At 46.7% G+C, this 21,373-nt stretch overlaps 2 protein-coding genes and 1 long non-coding RNA gene across 4 annotated transcripts in view; all 3 read right to left on the bottom strand.

The window, feature by feature from the left end:
- Positions 1-2,206: 2,206 nt before the first annotated feature.
- The window catches only part of LOC308480937, a 122,573-nt gene continuing 103,406 nt past the window's right edge, over positions 2,207-21,373 (bottom strand). Inside the window, exons 2-3 of the long non-coding RNA XR_013988325.1 lie at positions 2,700-3,944; positions 2,207-2,338 (exon numbers count right to left, since the gene is read on the bottom strand). This is a non-coding gene — a long non-coding RNA (uncharacterized lncRNA). The remainder of the gene's footprint in view (positions 2,339-2,699; positions 3,945-21,373) is intronic.
- On the bottom strand, positions 4,620-15,813 carry ZHX1 (zinc fingers and homeoboxes 1). The gene is made up of 2 exons (XM_081012573.1): positions 15,376-15,813; positions 4,620-8,189 (listed from the first exon to the last, which is right to left on the bottom strand). Exon 2 carries the CDS (start codon positions 7,951-7,953, stop codon positions 5,359-5,361), a length of 2,595 nt encoding a protein of 864 aa, XP_080868699.1. The 5' UTR covers positions 7,954-8,189; positions 15,376-15,813; the 3' UTR covers positions 4,620-5,358.
- The window catches only part of ATAD2 (ATPase family AAA domain containing 2), a 30,477-nt gene continuing 27,317 nt past the window's right edge, over positions 18,214-21,373 (bottom strand). For both annotated transcript variants that reach the window (XM_081012488.1, XM_081012487.1), the window contains exon 28: positions 18,214-18,865. In XM_081012488.1, coding sequence (XP_080868614.1) covers positions 18,833-18,865 — 33 coding nt within the window. In that variant the 3' untranslated portion in view covers positions 18,214-18,832. The remainder of the gene's footprint in view (positions 18,866-21,373) is intronic.

Genomic DNA, 21,373 nt, shown 5'->3' with positions numbered 1-21,373 from the left:
TACGATAAACCAGGAAAAACAGATTTAGCAACTTGCTCAAACCTTTACTGGCAATTACCAAAGCACCATTCTCGTATCCCGAATAAATCGCAACACAGTAATTGCAAACTGCAAATCAGGATAAATAATATGCTTAGTGTACGTACAGGAAAAGCGGCAGCAGTTTCATGGAAGGAAAATCTGGGGACCCTTGAAGGGCTCAGTGCAATTCTCTCACCCTGTATTATACCCCAAAACACTTCCTAGGAAAAATAGCAAATTGCTGAGAAGCTTTTTTCCAGAAATTAGGAAGGAAGCCACTCTGAAAAAGAGCAACATAACAGGCAGCCCCACGCTTCATCTCATCACAGTGCTGGTCGTCACCTCGCAACCTTGTGCTTGCAACGCTATCATTTTTCAATATTTTCCTTTTTAAGCAGAGTTGGGGAAAGCTGGGCTGTAAACATATGCAAGCTGAAACAACATCCTATGGGTATCGTCAGGCCAAAGAAGCTTTGCAAAACAAAACAAAACAAAACGTCACCCCCATTTAAAAAACAGGAATGCAAACAGAAACGGCATCACTACATCGGAGGGCTTATTTAATCAGTGCTAAAATGCTTTTGCTGCTGGAAAGGGAAGCTGCTTGGGTCCCACACAACACACTTGAACAAAAATAGCAAACAAAAGAGATCTAGTATGAGCAGCCTCAGGCAACAGATCTCAAATATGGAGTTGATCTCTCTAGAGCAGAGTGGACAGTTCTTTGCAAGTTCCCCGTTGACCTCCAAACCCTCTCCAGTTTTGGTTGATGAAAGAAGTGAAGACATGGCATTTTTTAATCCATGTGCCCCTTGCTCTTAAATTGGTGGTGATGCTTGGGGGACAGACATACATTGTCTCCTAATTTTCAAAAGCACCCAAAATGTCTTAATAGGTGGCCTGTAGTCTGTCTTGCCAACCAAGAGAGAGATTTTGACTCAACCCGCTTTCTGAACTGACTGACTACATTTTAAATACATGGGCCTATTCCCAACAGCTCAATACAGGTCCCTCCCTCTCTCTCTCGAGATGGCGAAGTGTGAAACAGCCTGCAATTTAACAAACAAAAATTGCCACTCATAAAGAAATGCCACCCCCGAGAGGATTTATTTCCTATGGCATGCTGCCAGAACCAAAATAGCTTCAAAAACAAGTGCCAGTATCGATGTTCGCTTCCACTGAACTGGAATCATAGAGTTGGAAGGGACCCAAAGTCTCATCTTTAAGTCCCACCCCCTTAAAAGATGGCAAAATCCTTGTGACGGTTTGTTTTAACTGCATCATTTTCACAATACTCTTTTTGCAGATACTCATCATTTTCACAATACTCTTTTTGGAGACAGCAGGTTTTTTTAACCATGCTGGGGGGAGAGACCGAAGATCAAACCACCTGCTTCTGCTGTGAGGAGGGGAAATGTTTGTCACATGAAAGACTAAGGGGAAAATAGTTTTGTGATTACTTTCCCACATTAAAAGCACAAAACACAGGAACCATGCCCTCTTGTGCACTCTCCACAAATACTGCCCAAGTCAGCATCCTGAACAGTGTCAAAATCACAACCACCAGCCCTTGCGCATAAAGCATTGAGAGAAGGGATTGGATGTTGGAAACAAGTGAAAATGAAACACTGGCTCCCTGTAAACCATGGTTTACACATCAGCAGCATAGTGGCCAACTTACAGATTTGAAAATAAGGGATCAGAAGCCAAAATAAGGGATTTTCAGGGCACAGGTATGTTCAACTTCTGAGCCCCTCCGAGCCAAAAGCAGAAAGCCCAGCCAGCAGCCAAATGAAGCCTCAAGTGGTGGTTCCCACAGCGCAGCAACCCGGCAAAGGGGATGCAGCAAGGAAAACCACTGTCACCTCTCCGCTGGGAAGCGCTGAGCAAAGGCGAGTCCCCAGGCAACGCGGTCAATTTGATTGGCACAAGGCAGCAGGCTCCACCCCCCCAGTCGTTCTTAGACTCCTTATTGGGTGAGCAACGCAGCCAAGCAACACAGTTAGAGCCTCCCTCCTCCCTGGCCGGCAGAGAGGGAGGGAGAGGAGCTGCTTCCTTTGAAACCCGGGAAATTTAAGGGACATCATCAATAAGGGACAGCAGCGGGACACGGCGCTGGGATAAGGGACTTTCCCGCCAAATAAGGGACGGTTGACAGCTATGATCAGCAGTCAGTCTTTCTGAAGCAACTCTCCATCTCCCTTCCCTGACCGGCTTTAACCATGACTTAGCATTTCATATGTGCAGATACAAAACAACAGTCCTCTCATAAACCAGTTTGAAATGATAGTTTGGAATGAGTCTGTCCTAAGAAAACCTGGTTAAAGGTAAAGGTAAATGGACCCCTGACCTTTAGGTCCAGTCGTGGCGGACTCTGGAGTTTCAGCGCTTATCTTGCTTTATTGGCCGAGGGAGCCGGCGTACAGCTTCCGGGTCATGTGGCCAGCATGACTAAGCTGCTTCTGGCGAACCAGAGCAGCGCACGGAAACACCGTTTACCTTCCTGCCGGAGCGGTACCTATTTATCTACTTGCACTTTGATGTGCTTTTGAACTGCTAGGTTGGCAGGAGCAGCGACTGAGCAACGGGAGCTCACCCCGTTGCAGGGATTCGAACCGCCGACCTTCTGATCGGCAAGTCCTATGCTCTGTGGTTTAACCCACAGCGCCACCTGAAACCTGGTTAACTGTGTTTAACTATGGTCGGTGCACATGGAAGTGCGAGGAGGAACACATATATTCAAGGCTGGTTTTGAAGTTGTAAACCATGGTTTGCAGGACGTTAGCACTGCCTCTGCATTGGACCAGGGTCGTTTGAAAGCTGGCTAATTTTGACAAATAATTCCAGTGCATGGTTTTTAAGTTGGCCTGTCAAAGGTTTGGGGAAAGGGAGCTTTCTGGAGGCTAATACTGAACGCCACAAAGGATTTCCCCCCCGGCAAGTTAAAGGAAATAAATAAGGTAAAGAACTGAACTGGAAAGAAGAATGCTTGGCTGCGCTGCAAAGCTGCAGAAGTAATTGGCTGCCTGAATTAGTTACCATGAAGTCTGGTTCAACTAGCTGTGCAAATTCATCTGCTCGAGCTACAACTGCAAAGGAAGACAAATGAGGCAATGTTGAACCACACAGGCGATTTAGCCACACACCCAGTGCTGGAAAGGCAGGAAATGTCACAATTTTAAACCGTGTATGAATTCCAACACTGGCAAAGCAAAAAGGCTGTAAAAATAAACCCGAAGTGTTCTTGTATGGATCTTAGGCTGCGCTTTCTCTCCAGCTTGCAAAACTGTTTCGAGGTCCCTAAACTGGAGGGGTTGGAGATCTGCTGGGACACTGCAAGCTCCCCTGTCAACTCATCTCCATTTCTGACAGCCTGCATGGTCTACAACCAACTCCCAATCTGTATGTGGCTTGCGGGCAGCCACAGAATTTGCAGGGCAATGTTGCTGGACCACAAGAAGGGAAAAGGAGACAGGCCGCCGGTTCCTCTGTTGTGTTCTTTTTGCTCTATGCCGCTTAAAGCACAGCACACAAGCCAAGACACCTGGGGTTCCAGCTGTCCTTGTCTGCTCAGTTTGCCTGGTTGCAGGATTACAGACCCAGAGCAAGTTCCGCTAGCTGAGCTGCTTTGCTTGGTGTTATATTATACTGGGCGGGGGACTTCAAATCCACAAGTTCCTTGATAGGGGAATTTGGGAACCACTGTTCTTCTCAACCAAGAATTGGCAGTTCCCATCCAACTCTTGTCATTATTCCCATTCAACCCCTTACACCCATTTTGTGCCTGGAAGAAAGCAAATGGTGCCCCTTCTAAGCTGGCAAATGGCCTTCCGCCAGAGAGGTTAACCTCAAAATGGTGGCATATCTTGAATTACTGGAGTTGGAAGGGACCCGGAGGACCATCTAGTTCAGCCTTTCTCAACCTGTGGGTCCCCAGATGTTGAACTACAACTCCCATCACCCCTAGCTAGCAAGGCCAGAGCTCAGGGATGATGGGAGTTGTAGTCCAACAACATCTGGGGACCCACAGGTGGAGAAAGGCCGAACCCCCTGCAATGCAGGAATATGCAGGCATTCCTTACAAAGGATCAGACCTGCAAACTTGGTGTTATCAGCACCACGTTCTAACCACTGAGCTACCGTGACCAGGAGGATGCTTTTTGGTGTATTTCCCACGATAGACAGGATGCCAGCTGCGGCTTTCCAGTTGTTGCTGAACTACAACTCCCATCATCCCTGACCATTGGTCATGCTGCCTGGGGCTGATGGGACTGGAGTCCCAACAGTATCTGTTCTACAGGTTGGGCAGGCAGATTCTCCCCAGTCCAAGTTGCTTGATGGTGTGATGGGTGGGAAGAGTCACAATGGAGAAGAGAAGTAGAGGAGATGATGTCTAGGTTGGGAACTGTCAGGTTCCCCCAGGCTAAAGTATTTGGCCATTGCTCTTTAAAAACCAAGACGGCTGTTGTGTTGTTGTTTTTTAAGCTTTGCTCTTTTCCTTAAAGAAGCCTGCTATACATATTTTTAGGGAACCTTTCTGTACGGAGGCAAGCCATTATTGTTAGCGATTTCAAAAGAACTGCACGGTCAAAGACAAGTTTTGGTATTGGCTGCATTAATCGTATCTAGTATTTAAATATGATATACACTGATTAGTTTTAATATAAAAGCATACTTCCAACCCAAGCTCCCTGAACACAGCTAGAGAGACACATTCAATAGGACTTCTGTAAACCTAGCACACAGGCTTCGGATGTAACAAAGGTACTCCTTTTCCTCTATTGTCCTAAGAAAACACACAAAAACTGCAAGCCATCCTCACAGGCTTTTGCTGCTATTTGCCCTTTGGTATCCTTTACCCCCAACCCATCTTGTTTTTCTCTGGAAAATAAAATAAAATTGTCCTTCTGCTCAGAGGAAGGAAAATAGACATGCAGTTTTGCAACACGAAGCACGTTTTTCAAACATCGTTTTGCAGTTAATTTTCCTACTGTGGTTAAGAGGATTCTTTATTTTATTTTATTTTTTAAAAAAATCATCTGCACCCCTAAAGGATTTTTGGAATCAAACATAAGGCCATTAAACCAACAGTCCCTTATGTGGTGCAGCCTCGCCAGCAGAGATGTGGAGGAGAGCCAAATTTGTAAATTCCAAATCCCGGAACTGCTTGTTCACTTCGGCCAACCAAGGAGCAAATAGGCGATTGCTACAGGAGTCAATGACTCATTTCCCCCCTTCCAAAAGTGGAGAGAATCTATAGGGGCCACCAGGACTGGAGGGACAGCGTCAGTCATTTGGCACTGCACAGCCACGTCCCATGACCAAAGAACTGGAACCTCAGTCCGATTTTGAGAGCTTACGTCGAACGTGTCGAGGAGGCTCCCAGTTGTCGCTGTCGTCTGTTTCTTCGTCCTCCTCAGCCTCACCTTCGTCTTCGTCGTCCTGCTCTTCCAATGTCTCCTCCTCGTCGTCTTCCTCCTCAAACAACTCAAGGCCTAAGTCGGCTCTCCTCTGCTTTTCCGCAAACCACTCCCTGACCTGCTCGTATCCCATGTGCGATTTGGCCACCAGCTCGTCAAGGTCCTGCTCGTTAAGGAATTTGTGTTTCAGGTAATAATCCTTCAGGATGGCTTTTCCAGTTTTAAATTTGATGATCGGCGTCCTGTCCCAAGGCCTGATCCGTTTGTTGGCCCTCGGCCGCCCACGGGGCCTTCCCCTCCCTCTGCCTTTTGGCCGTCCTCTCCCCCTCCGCCTCGAATAGCCTTGGCCATTCATACCGCTTGCGTTGGCCCCTTGGTAGTAGTAGTACCATTTCAAGCCGCCATTTTTCCAGGCGTAACGCGTGTCTCCAAACCAGCTAACAATTTCTGTCCGGGGGAGCTTGGTCTCTTCTGCCAACTTGTCGTATTCTTCAGCGGATGGCCACTGCGTCCGGACGAAGGACATTTTGAGCATGTGCAGTTGTTCCGGCGACTTCTTAGACAGCTTCCCCGACTTCTGGGCTCCAGCTCCTTCCGCACCACATGCCTCAGCAGATGCTTCCTTCAAGCTTCCTGAATTACTTTCGGCCAATTCCTCGCTTTCGTCCTGCGGAACGTTAGGTTTCTTCTGTTCCGAAAACCAAGCGTCAATCTCCCGCCTGGTCAGCTTGGTCTCCGACCGTATCCTGTTCAGTTCATCATCTGTAAGAGCAGGGTTGTTGTGGAAACTGTCTTGGAGGACCTGAAGCTGCTCGGCAGTCTTCTCCTTAAATTTCTGGGGGCTGAGGTCAGAGGCATTCCATGACTGTTTCTGCTGCGGCTGCACCAGCGCTGAGGGCTCGTTCGTCTCATCGCTCGAGTCAATCACAATGGTGCAGGAGTCGTTGTTGAGATGGTTATAGTGGTTGTGCTTCGAGTTCCTCTGGTTGTACCGGGTGTCACTGAACCACTTCTTGATCTCCCCTTTGGTCAGGCCCGTCGCTTTCATGAGCCGAATGATCTCGGAATCGAGAGGGAAGTGGCTTTTCAGGTAGCTGATCTTCAGCGCCGTCAGCTGCTCCTTGGTCTTCTTCGTACGTCCCCCGACCACGTCCACGTTTGCCGCCGCCACCACCTCCGATTTGGTAAGCTGAGGGGCCGGGATGGCAGCCACCTGCTTGGTTTCGGTAACGGGCTGAGTCGCTTGCACCTGCGCTTTCTGCAACTGGGCCGGGTTCGGGACTCCGGCCACCGTCAACGCGATCGGGGCAGTCACCGGAAGCGTGCCGGCGCCCGTGACTTGCGTGAGCACCAGGCCCGGCTGGCCAACTATTTGGCAGGTCTGCAGAATGGACGGCAGGCCGTTGCCGGCTGCCGAAATGTGTGCTGGGATGACCGTAATGGTCTGAGGGACAGTGTGCACGGTGCCATTGAACTGCTTCCTCCTTGCTTCCTCCACCTCCTCCGGCGTCCAGCTGACGCCGTGCTTCAGGCGCTGGGCAGAGAACCAGATTTTGATCTGCTCCTCGGTGTATTTCGCTTGCGTGGCTAGAAGTGCGATTTCAGACACGGTTGGGTACGGGAACTTGTTGTAGGTGTTGAGCAAGAGGGGGTTGTTATCTAAAGCAGTGTTATAGGTCGGAATGCTATTGATAGGGATCAAGACTTTAGAAATCAAGTTTGAGTTCTGCGGAGACGTGATGGTAGTAATCACCTGCGCAGGCTGGATCACTGTGGTGGGGTTCACAACCGTGCTAATGGTTTCTGCCGCCAGTGAATTACTTGGGTTGGGGTCCAAAACGGCAGGAGCCGGTTTCTCTACGATTTCCTCACACTCCGGGTCCGAATCGGCGTCTTTCTCCTCCGCGGCACCATCCTCCGCCGCGTTGTGGAACACGGCGATCCGCTTCGATTCGTTCTTATTCTTCATCCTTTTCATAATTGGGGTTTTGCTGATCGAGATGCCCGACAGATGGCCCTCGGAAGCTTCCGACTCCTCCGCTTTCTCCTCCTGGACAAAACTCCCATCGAAAGTGAGATCGTTCACTGTCTGCTCAAAGATGGTCTGGTTGTTACGCTTCACCATGGTGAGCTTAAAGTTCTCCTCTCCGGGGTGGTATTTCATATTGTGTTCCGAAAGGGCGTCATACCTCTTGGTGACGAATTTGCACTCAAGACAGACGTAGGAGGAGCTCAGTACGATGGTCGGGTGCTCAGAATCCACGTGGAAAGTAAACATATTGAGATCAGGAGTCTGGAACGTACAGTATTTGCATTCATAACCCCCTTCGACTTTTTTTTTTTGCTGATTGTCCGAGTCCGCATATTCTTGAGAGTCTTCGTCACTCGAGACGCTCCCCACTGGCGTGATCGCAGCCGGTCCTTCCTCCACGTCAGAGACCACCTCCAAGTCTGGGTCTGTCTCACTCGCTAAGACCATGCAGGGCGTAGTGGATTTCCGTTTACTTGCCATTCTGCTGCGGCAAAGAGACTTGGCAGGTTTGAGTTGACGCGGCTCCCGCTCCGAGTCAAGCTTCCTGGAGGATTGTGTTACGATAATGGCTTTTGGTTCTCCGTCATCGCATGGCAGGTTCTCAGCATTATTCAGCCCGTTAGCAGCATCTCTGTAGTGCAACAAGGCAAGACGGCGACTTGCAGTGCAAAGGATAAAAGGACAAGCAGCAGCTTCTTAACTTCGGCGTCTACCACCTGCATTTAGAAAGAAAGAAAGAAAGAAAGAAAGAAAGATTTTAAAATGCATTGCTTCCGTTGTGTGAAACCAAATACCCTTGCACCTCTGGAATTATATCTTCCTGCTGACCCTTTCAATCCATTTCGGTTCATCCCTAACATTACAATTTGTTGTATTTGTTTTATGGATTTTGCATTGGAGCCCAACGTGGCCATACTTAGAGCAGACCCACTGAAATGAATGGGGCTTCAGGGATGACTCAACGGGACTAATGTAAGGTTACCAGATGTCCCTGTTTCCCAGGGACAGTCCCTGGATTTACAGATCAGCCCCCATGCAAAATCTATTGAAGTTGAAAAGTGTCCCCGGATTCATTGAAAAAAATATGGTAACCGTAGACTAACGCCCCCTTGATTTCAACAGACCTACTTCCAAGTATGCCTAATGTATTTTTATTTAATTTATTTATTACATTTGTACAGTCGTACCTCGGAATGCATTCCGGAAGCCCATTCAACTTCCAAAATGTTTGGAAACCAAAGTACGGCTTCTGATTGGGTGCAGGAAGCTCCTGCAGCTAATTGGAAGCCCTGTCGGATGTTCAGCTTCCAGAAAAACGTTTGGAAACCGGAACACTCACTTCTGGGTTTTGATCATTTGGGAGCTGAGGCATTCGAGATCCAAGGTACAACCGTATACCGAACTTAGTCCGAAGATCTCAGGGCGGTTTGTAGTATAAAAATACAAAACAAAAACCAACCAAACCAATAACCCCTCCTCACACAAACACATTTAAAAGGACATAGAATGTGAACTCATTGAAATAAAAATCCAGGCATAGATTATGCTTCAGATACCACCCCACCCCTTTCGACCATTTGTTTAGCATAATTTTCAGCTAGATTATTTCTCTCATCAGTACTCGTAAGTCCAGATCCAACTCTTTAGCTACTGTTTCATTAATATTAGCAGCACAGAAAGCTGCCTTATGCAGAGTCCAGATCAATGGGCCATTTAGGCCAGTATTGTCTGCACTGACTGGCAGCAGCTCTCTAAGATTTCAGACACATAGTCCTTCCCAGTCCTACCTGGAGATGCTGCAGACTGACCCAGTGCAAATGATGTGTTCTACCATTAAGCAACGGCTCTGTTATGCTCTGCATCCTCCTTGAATGCTTTGTCTGGCTGGAATCTGCCCTTGACACAATGATAAGACCTCTTGGGTTGCCAGGAGAGCCGATAGTGAGCAGTGTGCGAGTGGGTGTAGAAGCCAGCCTTGTGCACAAGGATAAATCTTACATTAATTATTTTCCCCCACTTCTGCTCTGGCCCAAGCCCCTGCTGGCAAGTTTGCTTAGAAAGTAACGTAGTCCTTGGACTAAATAAATAATTTAGGGCCATGTTTCCCAAACTTGGGTCTCTTTCTCCTTTTGGACTACAATTCCCATCATCCCTGACCACTGCTCTTGCTAGCTAGGGGTGATGGGAGTTGTAGTCCAAAAACAGCTGGAGACCCCAAATTTGGGAAACACTGATTTAGGGCATTTTCCCCAAACCACACTGCTGTACCGCTCAACATCCTGCAAACTCCTTCTTCTTCACAAATGCTCCAGGCCAAGTATGTATAGGAATCAGAACAGGAAAGTAAAAAAAAAAATACCCTGTGGGTTCATAACTTTTTCAGGCTTGTTTGCAAGAACCAGTCACCAATTTTTCATCTAAAGCCTTACTCCTCTACCGCTACCAAATGGTTGATATGCAAGATAAAGTGACCAAACTCCTAACTGTCACAATTTCAACTTATGCAGAAAGTGATGCTTAGTACTTTTCAATATGAATCTGTATCGACTAGACGCTGTTTGCAGGTCAGTTTTTGGACCGATGTATGCATGAAACCAGGGATGCGGGTGGTGCTGTGGGTTAAACCACAGAGCCTAGGACTTGCCAATCAGAAGGTCGGCGGTTCGAATCCCCGTGACGGGGTGAACTCCCGCTGCTCGGTCCCTGCTCCTGCCAACCTAGCAGTTCAAAAGCGCGTCAAAGTGAAAGTACATATATAGGTACTGCTCCGGCAGGAAGGTAAACGGCATTTCCATGCGCTGCTCTGGTTCGCCAGAAGCAGCTTAGTCATGCTGGCCACATGACCTGGAAGCTGTACGCCGGTTCCCTCGGCCAATAAAGCGAGATGAGCGCCGCAACCCCAGAGTTGGTCATGACTGGACCTAATGGTCAGGGGTCCCTTTACCTATGCATGAAACCAAGGCTCTGATTTTAGACATTTGGAATCTGTGTATCTGAAGAAGTCTGCATGCACACAAAAGCTCATACCAACAACAAACTTAGCTGGTCTCTAAGATGCTACTGTAAGAAATTTGGAAGTTGGGGGTGGGAGGAGGAGGAAGAGGGGAAACGGTTTCAAGAAACTCACTATATAAGCTAGGAGCCAAATGGCTCCTTAAACTAAGGTTACAGTCACCAAAACTGGTTGTCTAGTTGCCATTTGGGGGCTAGATGGCTCTAAAGTCTTATTTTTCAAATGGTGGACTGACTGTGATGGATTCTCAGCTAAACATCTGGCCAGTTCAGACGACAACCTTGAGCTAAGTTAATAACTTTGAGAACTTAAGGAAGAAAAGTCACTTGATCCAGGGACAGTCCTCATAGATACTGGCCTATTCCGACCTCTTTTTCTTAATGGTGACACAGATCATTCATAACCTAAGAATATTCTTCACAACCGTGAGCAGGGCAGTAGGATGGCGTAAGTGAAGACAAGAAACAACAATTAACTACGATGTTGTTCACTGCTCCTGCTTAGGCTGCACAGAAAAAGCTTATTGGTTCCTGAAATTCATTCTGACTGTGCAGATAAAACATAACTTCTACAGGATGATGTAAGGTAAAGGTAAAGGAACCCCTGACCGTTAGGTCCAGTCGTGGCCGACTCTGGGGTTGCGGCGCTCATCTCGCTTTATTGGCCAAGGGAGCCGGCGTACAGCTTCTGGGTCATGCGGCCAGCAGGACTAAGCCGCTTCTGGCGAACCAGAGCAGCGCACGAAAACGCCATTTACCTTCCCGCCGGAGCGGTACCTATTTATCTACTTGCACTTTGACGTGCTTTCGAACTGCTAGGTTGGCAGGAGCAGGGACAGAGCAACAGGAGCTCACCCCGTCGCGGGGATTCGAACTGCCGACCTTCCGACCGGCAAGTCCTAGGCTCTGTGGTTTAACCCACAGCGCCACCCGCGTCCCTGCCACAGGATGAGGTATTGGTGTGTAAAAACAGTAAAGATCCAAGGATCACCTCCAGATGGTGGAGATGTCAGGCCCATCCTGACACCCAGGCATCTTTACTTGGTCACAAGTGGCCGACAAACAGATGCAAAATGAGTGCTCTAACGCCAAGTTATTGTTCCTTCCCTAACAGGAGGAAGGGCATAAATTTGGGCAACGTGATGGCTCTGAACCCACCATCCATATCTCTCTTCCAACCTTCCGCCAAGAGAAGTGGTTCAGGATAATTCCACAAACAGATGAGCAAAGCATTCTCATTAGATTTCTGTTGTGGGGCAGGAGACGGATGTCACAGAACAGTGGTTCCCAATGAGTTTTGTACTGCGAACCCCGTTTTCCAAAAGCCAAGCCACGGATCCCCCCTGCTTTGGAAAACATTGGTAGTTTTTGTTATGTGAATGGTGCCACCATCCCTGCCAACCTGTCCCAGTGCAATACTAGGCTGTGCGTTTTCCAGACCGCATGCCTGCCTTAGTCATATAACACATGTGGTTTTTGGGCACCGCGATCTCGCACAAGATGCATGTCTGGCTGCGATTTTGCACGTTTGGGCGTGCTGTGATTGTCCCCCAAAATAGGATGTCCCAGACAGTTGACAGGTATGTGCCATGTGGTTCCCCTGGGTGGGTTACACGCCGTGTTAGAAACTCAGCTATATAGGCTCATCACCAAATGGCAGCTGAAAAACCTAGGTTGTGGTTGCCACACACAATGGTATGACTAGGTGCCATTCCTGCCCTCCGCCCACCAAAGTGTTTCTTATTATTTTTATTAATTTCATTTCTATACCACTTGATATTTTAAAGACTAAAATCTAAAAAAAAACAAATCCTTAGGGTCCGCACCATCAATTGGGAACCATTGTCATAAGTTCATCTAATCAGGACCTGCAGGTTAGATAATTTCACTGTACCACTTTAGAGATACCAAACTGCAAAGCTCGCACTCAGTTTTATATGTAAAAAACCAACTAAGTTTGTTCTTGGTATAAGCTTTTGCGTGCATGCACACTTCTTCAGATGCACACTTCTTCAGATGCACACTTCTTCAGATACACACTTCTTGCATGCACACGAAAGCTTATACCAAGAACAAACCTAGTAAAGGTAAAGGGACCCCTGAACATTAGGTCCAGAGTCGTGACCGACTCTGGGGTTGCGGCACTCATCTCGCTTTACTGGCTGAGGGAGCCGGCGTACAGCATGACTAAGCTGCTTCTGGTGAACCAGAGCAGTGCACAGAAATGTCATTTACCTTCCCGCCAGAGCGGTACCTATTTATCTACTTGCACTTTGACGTGCTTTCGAACTGCTAGGTTGGCAGGAGCAGGGACCGAGCAACGGGAGCTCACCCCGTCGCGGGGATTTGAACTATGCTCTGTGGTTTAACCCACAGCGCCACCCGCGTCCCTAAGAACAAACTTAGTTGGTCTCTAAGGTACTACTGGACAATTTTTAATTTTTTAAAATATATTTCAACTGCGTCAGACCAACACGGCTACCTACCCGACTCTGTTTTATTTCACTGGATGCATCTGAGAACACAATGGTTGGTTGAAATGTGTGAGACCCATTAGGAAATGTAGGTGGGTCTCAATGGGAGGTGGGGTGGGTGGGTGTTTTCCCCATCAAGTTCCATGTCCAGCGTAGCCCCAGAGGTCAAGCAAAGCCCAATATTCAATCTGTGTTCCTTCCTCTATACAGGGGAAACCTGTGGTCCTTCAGATGTCAATGAACCACAACACCCAGCTGCTCCAGCCAGCATGGCCAATGCTCAGGGATGCTGGGAGAGGGAGTCCGCCAACATCTGCAAGGCCAAAGGTTCTCCATCCCTGATCTAGAGCCTACCCACTTATATCAAAGCAAAGTAGAGCATTTCATTCAAACAGTGATTAAGGATGCCCAGTGATTTGAGGCTATTGGGTACATTGAATGTGCTCATTTTTAACACCTCCCTTTAGAAGCATCCACAATTCCTAAGATTCCCTGTGGAGACTCTTACACTCTGGGACCTGTAGCTTTGTGGTGGTGGGGGAACAGGGGTCTCCTAACAATTCTCAGCACCCATAACTACAGCTCCCAGAATTCTTGGGGGGGGGGGGGAGCCCTGACTATTTAAAATGATACCATAGTGCTTTGAATTGTATGGCGTCAATGTAACCTTGGAGTAAACAATAGTCAGATGGACCAATGGGTCTGACTCCTATGTTGTTGTGTTTTTTTAAGGGGGTTCCTGTGTTGCTTGAAGAAGGGGACAGGAAGGCAGAATGGGGTGTCAGGAGAGGGTTAGGCAAGAGAATCTGACAGTAGAGTTCTGGGAAGAAGTGGCAAATGCACAACAAGGGAAGAGGAAAAAAATCAAGGCGAGAGATGATAAAAGGTTTTAGCTGACTGGGCAGGCAGCTAAGGAACCCCAAAAGCTAAACCAGCCCTAGCAGCAAAGCGCTTATTGCTGAGTTCAGGTGTTCTTTCGGAAGCCTAGGGGATTGTCTGCAATTATAAACTTATTTTAAGTCTCCTTAGAGACTCCAGCGCTACATCCATCTGTTCTTGGGGGCAGGAGGAGGAGCATCATCATCTAGCACAACGACAAGGGCAGAGATGTTAGGCAGCCTGAAAAATAAAAATTTTCATGTGTTCGCCGTGCAAATGGTGCTGTAGTGTAGATTTAATTCAAGTCAAAAGGAAAGAGAACTCTGCAGGCTTGCACACAATTCCACAAACCTCCAAGTAGTTAACCAAAGAGGGTAACTTGTTCATGCAAACTGGGCCTCTAAATCCTACGATTCCTGTACACTTTTGTACAGTGGCTAGATGCTGGGAGGTCAGATTTAGAGGTTCAAATCCTTGCTTACTTACCCATAAAGCTGAATACGCTTGAGCAAGCCAGGCTTACCTCACCCTCAAGGGGGTTGTTGCAAGATCACCCCAGATTCCACCCCGGAGGAACGGTGCAGCACAAATGTGACACATTTAATTTGGCTGGTTTAATTTCCCCCGTAGCCTGTTGGTGAACACACACATACAGCTATGCTCCCCCCTCCATGAGCCACTCCCTCCTCAATGTATGTTGTAAGGGGCAAGTAAAAAACACAAAAAGCTCCCTTACTCCCAACCTAAAATATACACACGCACACGGTTATCTGTACAATCTGTGCTAGATAAAATAATTGTACCCTGTGTTTTTTCAGGGCAAATGCAGAGAGAAATGGAACTGCCAAGGATCATTACAGGATTTGGGGGTTTTGTTTTGTTTTTTTAAGTTAAGAAGCTCTCTCTTTTTCACCACAGGGCCCAAATTTTGACTACCACCTTCACCTCTCCGCTACCCAGTTTCCTAACTCCTTCAGAAGCACCATACAGCCCAAACACCACATGCACCCCTCAAACAATAGAGGCCAAGAGTACTGACCAGAAAGCCACAACAAATATCGAAAGATTGCCACCAACAATATTATTTACTTTCCATTTGCGATGAGAGCCATCCCTTTAATGTGGTTTTCTTTTATTATTATTTCTAGTTACATTTCCCCAAATGAATTATCCTCCTAATTAGAGCAATCCTCGTTTTCTCAGTGCCACACACAAAAATTAAAATAACATAGAGGGCCACCAAGCAGAAAACAGGGTTTCTCATTTCCTCGCCCCACGACTCCAAAAGAGTGTTTTTTGAAGATCTGAGGGACAGGAGAGGCCAGCTTGCATCTCTTAAATGCTAGCTTCGAAGGCGATGACTGTGGGACTGCTTCATGGAAGAAGAAAACGCTTTTGTAACTTAGCCCATCATTTATTTCTTTTTAAAGTCTGCTGGCCATTTCACGCCTGTAGGGACAGCCACCCCCACCCTCACCCCTCTCGCCATCCCGCAACACTCACCCGGAAGATTATTAAAGAACGAACAAATCCCTACCTTGCAATATTTTGCAAGCAGCTTTTAGAGACCTCTGCATTTCTGCTTCTTCAGTGCAAGTCCGCCATCTTGCATTTTAAAAAAAGAGAAAAACCTACTGCACTTTTTAGGGGGAGGAGGGGTAAGCGATGCTTTGTGAACTTTGAACTGGAAGCCAGCACTTTAAAGAATAAGACTTTAAAAATAAAATAAAAACAGAGAAGAGAAGCCCACCGCCCTCGTTCACTTTCCCCCCATGCAGCATGAAAATTAGAGATTCGTTCCTCTCCCTCCCTCTACACCCGATGACATCAATGAATATTTTCTATTTAAAAAAACAATAAAAGTGGAGGGGGGGAGGGAAGCGCCGCAGCAAACTGCGAATGTGTGCAAAAAGTCTCACATTCGCCCATAGGCAACCCAGAGAAAGGAGCCGGAAGGAACGGCGGAGAAAGGGCGGAGCCAATGGAAACCCTGCAAGAGGGCTTCTCTCCCCCACGCCTTCAACTCCTCCCCCCCGGACTGTGGGAAACGAGGGAGTGGGTGGGGTCACAGCCCCAAGTTGCAAGCAGCGGACCCAACAGAAAGCAACCCTCTGATTGGCCCCGGAGAGACTTGGCGCTGGCCATAGGGAATCGCGCCGCGAGGGCAGGGGAGGGTGAAAAGCAGAACAACACGTGACATTTTATTTTTTACTTAATGCACCTGCGTTATTTGCGCCACCTTCTTACGCACATGCACGAGGATCTGCCTTTTAAGTTTCTGAAAAGGAGGAGTGCAGCGGCTCAGGCTTTTCTGGGAATTCGCGAGCTGTTGTCTAGGGTGGTTAAAAAACAACAAACTGGTGGTGGGAAAGCGCTCTGCTCCCGCTGGCTGGCGATGAGCGCCCTGTTTTTTCTATATTCCATAGAATTGCAGAATGCAGGACTGTTGGTTGTCAGCCGCAGCAAAAATCAGGTCGGGTTTTGTTGCAGGTTCTAGTATTGTTGCTCAAGAGAAAAACACTACTGGCTTTCCCCACACCATGCATGTTATATACCTTTCATGGCTCCTTTTTTCTCTACTAAAAAGTCCCCAGTGTAGCCTTTCTCCAGCTGCTTTTTTTCTATTGCATCCCCAGTGTAAATAAAAACCCAGGCAGAAATACTAAGAGTAGTATCCATTAGCAATTATCAGCTGACACCAAGGAATTTGGCTGCAGAACAGGGGAGGCAATATTTGGAGATCCCTCCCTGCTGTGCCCCACACCCCTTCTAAATCTGTGGAGAGTCGTCCCCCCATCTCAAGAAGGTATAGGGCCCCCACAGGATGATTTGCTAAAAATCACTTCTCCCCATTCCACTGATAGGATTATTTTCCATCAGCTCATAGGCATCACATCTGAAGTTTAAAGCTTAACTGTGGCAGATGAAACTGATGGACTATATGGAACGGGCGGAGATGACTGGTAGAATCCGTGACCAGGGAGAGGAGTCGGTGGAGGAAGATTGGAAGAAATTCAAAGATTATCTACAGAAACACTGTAAAATTAAAGAATGTTAGAGTGATGTTGGATTGAAAATAAGTGGTTTCCAGCTGTACAGGATTTAAAGTTATAGACTAAGATTAAGGATTAGGATTAAAGAAGTTTAAGGAAATGGAAATTTGGCTTTTAAGAGGTAAAATTTTAATGTTATATTATATTAAGATTAAAGATTGGGATTAAAAAAGAGGGAAAGAAATTGCTGGACAAACAATTTGAACTGGAATACAAAAGAGGGAGGTATGAGGAGGTCCAGAAAACAAGTAAATTTAAAGATGGAAACGAAAAGGTGATATTGTTTTTAATTGTTCTTTTTTTTCTTGTATTTTGTTTTTTCTTTGTTCTTTTTGTTCGTTCTTTTTTGGACTATGTATTGTGCTTTTTTGAATTGTGTATTTTTCGTTTATGTTTTTCTGTTTAATCTTTTATTGAAACCTTAATAAATATCATTAAAAAAAAAAAAAAGTTTAAAGCTTAACTGTTAGGCCTACATCTGATTTCTTTTTCAAGGAAGTGTAAGATCTGAACTTGTAAGACAGGAAACAATGCCTTAAGATACGCCTGTCTTCCTATGCTTTCTACGTATTTTCTCAAACTAGGACTGATTTTTCATGTGGTGCTCAGACACAGCACAAGTACAGCATATACAGAGAGTGTATTATATACGAGTGGCACAAAACTGCCATTTATCCCTTTGGCTAATGTGTTACCATAAACCGATCAGGCAAGGACACATACGCAAGTGGGATGAGTTTAAATTTCACCCCCCCCCCCGTCTTCTTCATTCAAAAACAGCAACTGCTTCCACCGGACTCATGGGGAAAGCTGGGGGGGGGGGGGAGAGGAGATGACAAGCATCTGCCTAGCAGGGTTTTTTTTTGTGGCTACCACTAAGCTCCATCACTGCTGCTTGAGCTGTCCCTGCCAAAACCCAAAGCTCCCTCAAACAGGTGCTCTGGAGAGAATTGTCTTATCTAGTCTGCCAAGCAGATGTTGTTAGAACAATGTCCCCCACCCAAATTCAAAGGTACTTCCGTCGTAACATAATCATGGAGAGAAGAGCAACTGACGGTGCTGCCTGTCACTGAGGCAACTAGCTTGTCTAGCAGGAGCTTTAAAGCATGTGGGACTCGAGGTCTTTCCCAGAAGAAAAAGACTTAATCGATCCTGACTAAGGCTATTCACAACAGTAAAAGCAAGGTGGGCAAGGGAAGGGGGGAAGCTGATAAGAGCTGGGATTTATGAAAAAAGAGAAACTACAAACAGGAGAAAACAAAGAAGGGATTAATCCATGTCGTAAGCTGTAATAGTAACTTTAAAAAGGTATGCCAGCCAACTTTTTTAAAGAGTACAGAAATTTATTTTGTCCATTAAGATTTAACATATTCATATATTATACAACAAAGAGATTACAGATTGTATTAACACGAGAATTAGTGCAGTGATAGAAATATAGATTGTGTTAAAAACTTGAGGAAATAAGAATACTAGAATGTCCCATCACTCATTTTAAACCCATGTGAGATTTTAGAACACCAACTATATATTTTTTTAATAGAGGTTCAACATATATACATGATTTAATTGAAAAACATTTTGACATAAATTAGCATGTATTCATTTTACAGAGAAAAGTGGTGTAATGTGTGTAAATATTTTCAAAACTTTAATGAAAACTTCCACCAAACTTCTTTCTTTAAAGAACACACATTAGCACCACAAAGTTACAAACTTATTTTCAAAGAGAAGAAAAAAACCCCAAGCATACTGTATGAAAACTGTTAGGATGGACAGATCACTTGCATTATTTAGTTCTTTCATCCAGCTTGTTCAATGTCTATGGCTTTTACATCCATATTGAGTTGAATCACGAACATTTAGGCTTGTTATATGCAGGTATTTGATCCCAAATTAATAGGGGATAACATTTCAAACTAGATGATTTCATTAGCAGATTTAAGTAAAGGCTGCAATTTCTCTTGTCATTTCCTGAAAATGAATAATAGCATCAGTGACAAAACCGAACAGCATTTTATTAGGTACTTTTCTCCAAAATGAATTTGTAACCTAATTATATTCTCCAGATGTGATGTTTGCAGATTTACATTGTAAGCCTTCAGTGGAAAGAGCAGTCTCATCTATTGTATTTTAATTTAAGGTGAGGAACAATAATCATTGGGAGAGCTCTTATTTTAGGTATTTTAGGCTTCATTCACATATCAAAATAAAACATTGTTAATAGCTTACTGTGAATGCACAGATTTGAGTCACTTTCCCCCCACATGCTAGGGGTGGGGGGAGCAACAAATACAGTGGTGCCCCGCAAGACGAATGCCTCGCAAGACGGAAAACCCGCAAGACGAAAGGGTTTTCTGTTTTGGAGGCGCTTCGCAAGACGAATTTCCCTATGGGCTTGCATCGCAAGACGAAAGCCCATAGGGAAATGCTGGCGGTCGGGAGCAAAGACTTTCGCCCACAGCCGGCCTTCAGAAGAGGACCTCTTCTGAAGGCCGGCGGGGGGCAAAAGTCTTTGCTCCCCCCCGCCTGCCTTCCCCCCGCCTGCCCCGGGCGATCTTAAAATGCTGGCGGGCGGGAGCGAAGCGTTCGCTGCCGACCCCCAGCATTTTAAAATCTCCCCGGGACAGCAGAGAAGTCTCTGCTGTCCCGGGGAGATTTTAAAATGCTGGGCGTTCGCTGCCGACCCCCAGCATTTTAAAATCTCCCCGGGACAGCAGAGAAGTCTCTGCTGTCCCGGGGAGATTTTAAAATGCTGGGGGTCGGGAGCGAAGCGTTCACTGCCGACCCCCAGCATTTTAAAATCTCCCCGGGACAGCAGAGAAGTCTCTGCTGTCCCGGGGAGATTTTAAAATGCTGGGGGTCGGGAGCGAAGCGTTCACTGCCGACCCCCAGCATTTTAAAATCTCCCCGGGACAGCAGAGACTTCTCTGCTGTCCCGGGGAGATTTTTAAATGCTGGGGGTCGGCAGCGAACGCTTCGCTCCCGACCCCCAGCATTTTAAAACGCTGTTCCGAAGCGGGGCGGGGGGCGGGAACACCTGCCCCAGCCGCCCCACTTCGGAACGCTGTTCCGAAGCGGGGCGGGGGGCCGGGAACACCTGCCCCAGCCGCCCCACTTCGGAACGTGTTCCGAAGCGGGGCGGGGGGGGGGCGGGAACACCTGCCCCAGCCGCCCCACTTCGTAACGCTGTTCCGAAGCGGGGCGGGGGGCGGGAACACCTTCTGAAGGCGGGCGGGGGGCGAAAGTCTTTGTCCCCCCTGCCTGCCTTCCCAGGGGCTTTTAAATCGCCCCGGACAGCGGAGAAGTCCTCCGCTGTCCGGGGCGATTTAAAAATGCCGCCCGCCAGCATTTTAAGATCGCCCGGACAGCGGAGAAGTCCTCCGCTGTCCTGGGGTTTTTTAAAATGCTGGGGGTGGGAAGAAAAGCCCTTGTCGTCCCCCCCCCCAGCCTTCAGAAGAGGTCCGGGGACAGACTGTCCCCGGACCTGGTCTGAAGGCGGTTTCCCTAGGAACGCATTGATTGATTTTCAATGCATTCCTATGGGAAACCGTGCATCGCAAGACGAAAAACTTGCAAGACGAAGAGACTTGCGGAACGAATTAATTTCGTCTTGCGAGGCACCACTGTACTAGGGATTGTGTTTCATTTATCACACAAGCTAGCAGGCAGGAGCAAAGTAGGCTAGATCACTGGACTTTAGTAGTTATGTTGTGCTTTACATTATGTTTGAACTAATTGCTCTTTTATAATACATTAAGGCCTAACACATTTCATCAAGAGAAGAAACGCCATGGTGCATCTGTAGCAGCACAACTGGACGCCTTAACCTGCCCCACCTATGACAAAAGATGTCTCTCTCACATTGGTCTCTACAGCCACAGCAGGTGCTTCAACCTTCCAACAGCTTGACCTCACCCCCCAAAGGCACACTCCTTCACTGTCACAAGACAGATGAATGCCAACGCCAATTTTACACCCCCGCATTCAAAATCTTTGGTCCATATTGTCTAGATCAGGATACTTAACAGGGTCACAGTGGTGTGTCTGTGCATATGAAATACAAAATGCTTATTTAAAAAGCAGTCGTATCTCCAGTTCTCAGTGATGCTTTAAAACTGAGGAGAATCTGTGGTAATGGAAAGGCATCCACAGGGAAAACTCAACTGCTATGGAATAACCCATCACATAAGGACACGATATATGCTAATCTGAAAGGTACTATAGAAGCCAACAGTTTGACATACGTAGATTGTAAGTAACACAAACATCTTAAGAAAAAACTGGCATGAATGACTATGACCTCAATTGAAAATTGCAACATGGAGTCAAATGCTTCAGTATATTTGTGAAGTTTGACTTACTCAGTCTGCATACAAAAAGGACATTAAAACAGACTAATGGAACAGTAGCAAACTTAATGTAAAACACAACAAACTGAAGTGTCTTGATATCTATAAAGCAATGCAATTGGATCACAAG

The sequence above is a fragment of the Podarcis pityusensis genome (assembly GCF_964106645.2).
Source record: "Podarcis pityusensis genome assembly, chromosome: 7".
In the NCBI taxonomy this organism is placed as follows: Eukaryota; Metazoa; Chordata; class Lepidosauria; order Squamata; family Lacertidae; genus Podarcis; species Podarcis pityusensis.
The sequence above is the reverse complement of the archived record's forward strand: the minus strand, read 5'-3'. Positions and strand labels throughout refer to the sequence as shown.

Excerpts from the sequence above, each read along its gene's own strand:
- ZHX1 (XM_081012573.1), bottom strand. The coding sequence starts at position 7,953 with ATGGCAAGTAAACGGAAATCCACTACGCCCTGCATGGTCTTAGCGAGT.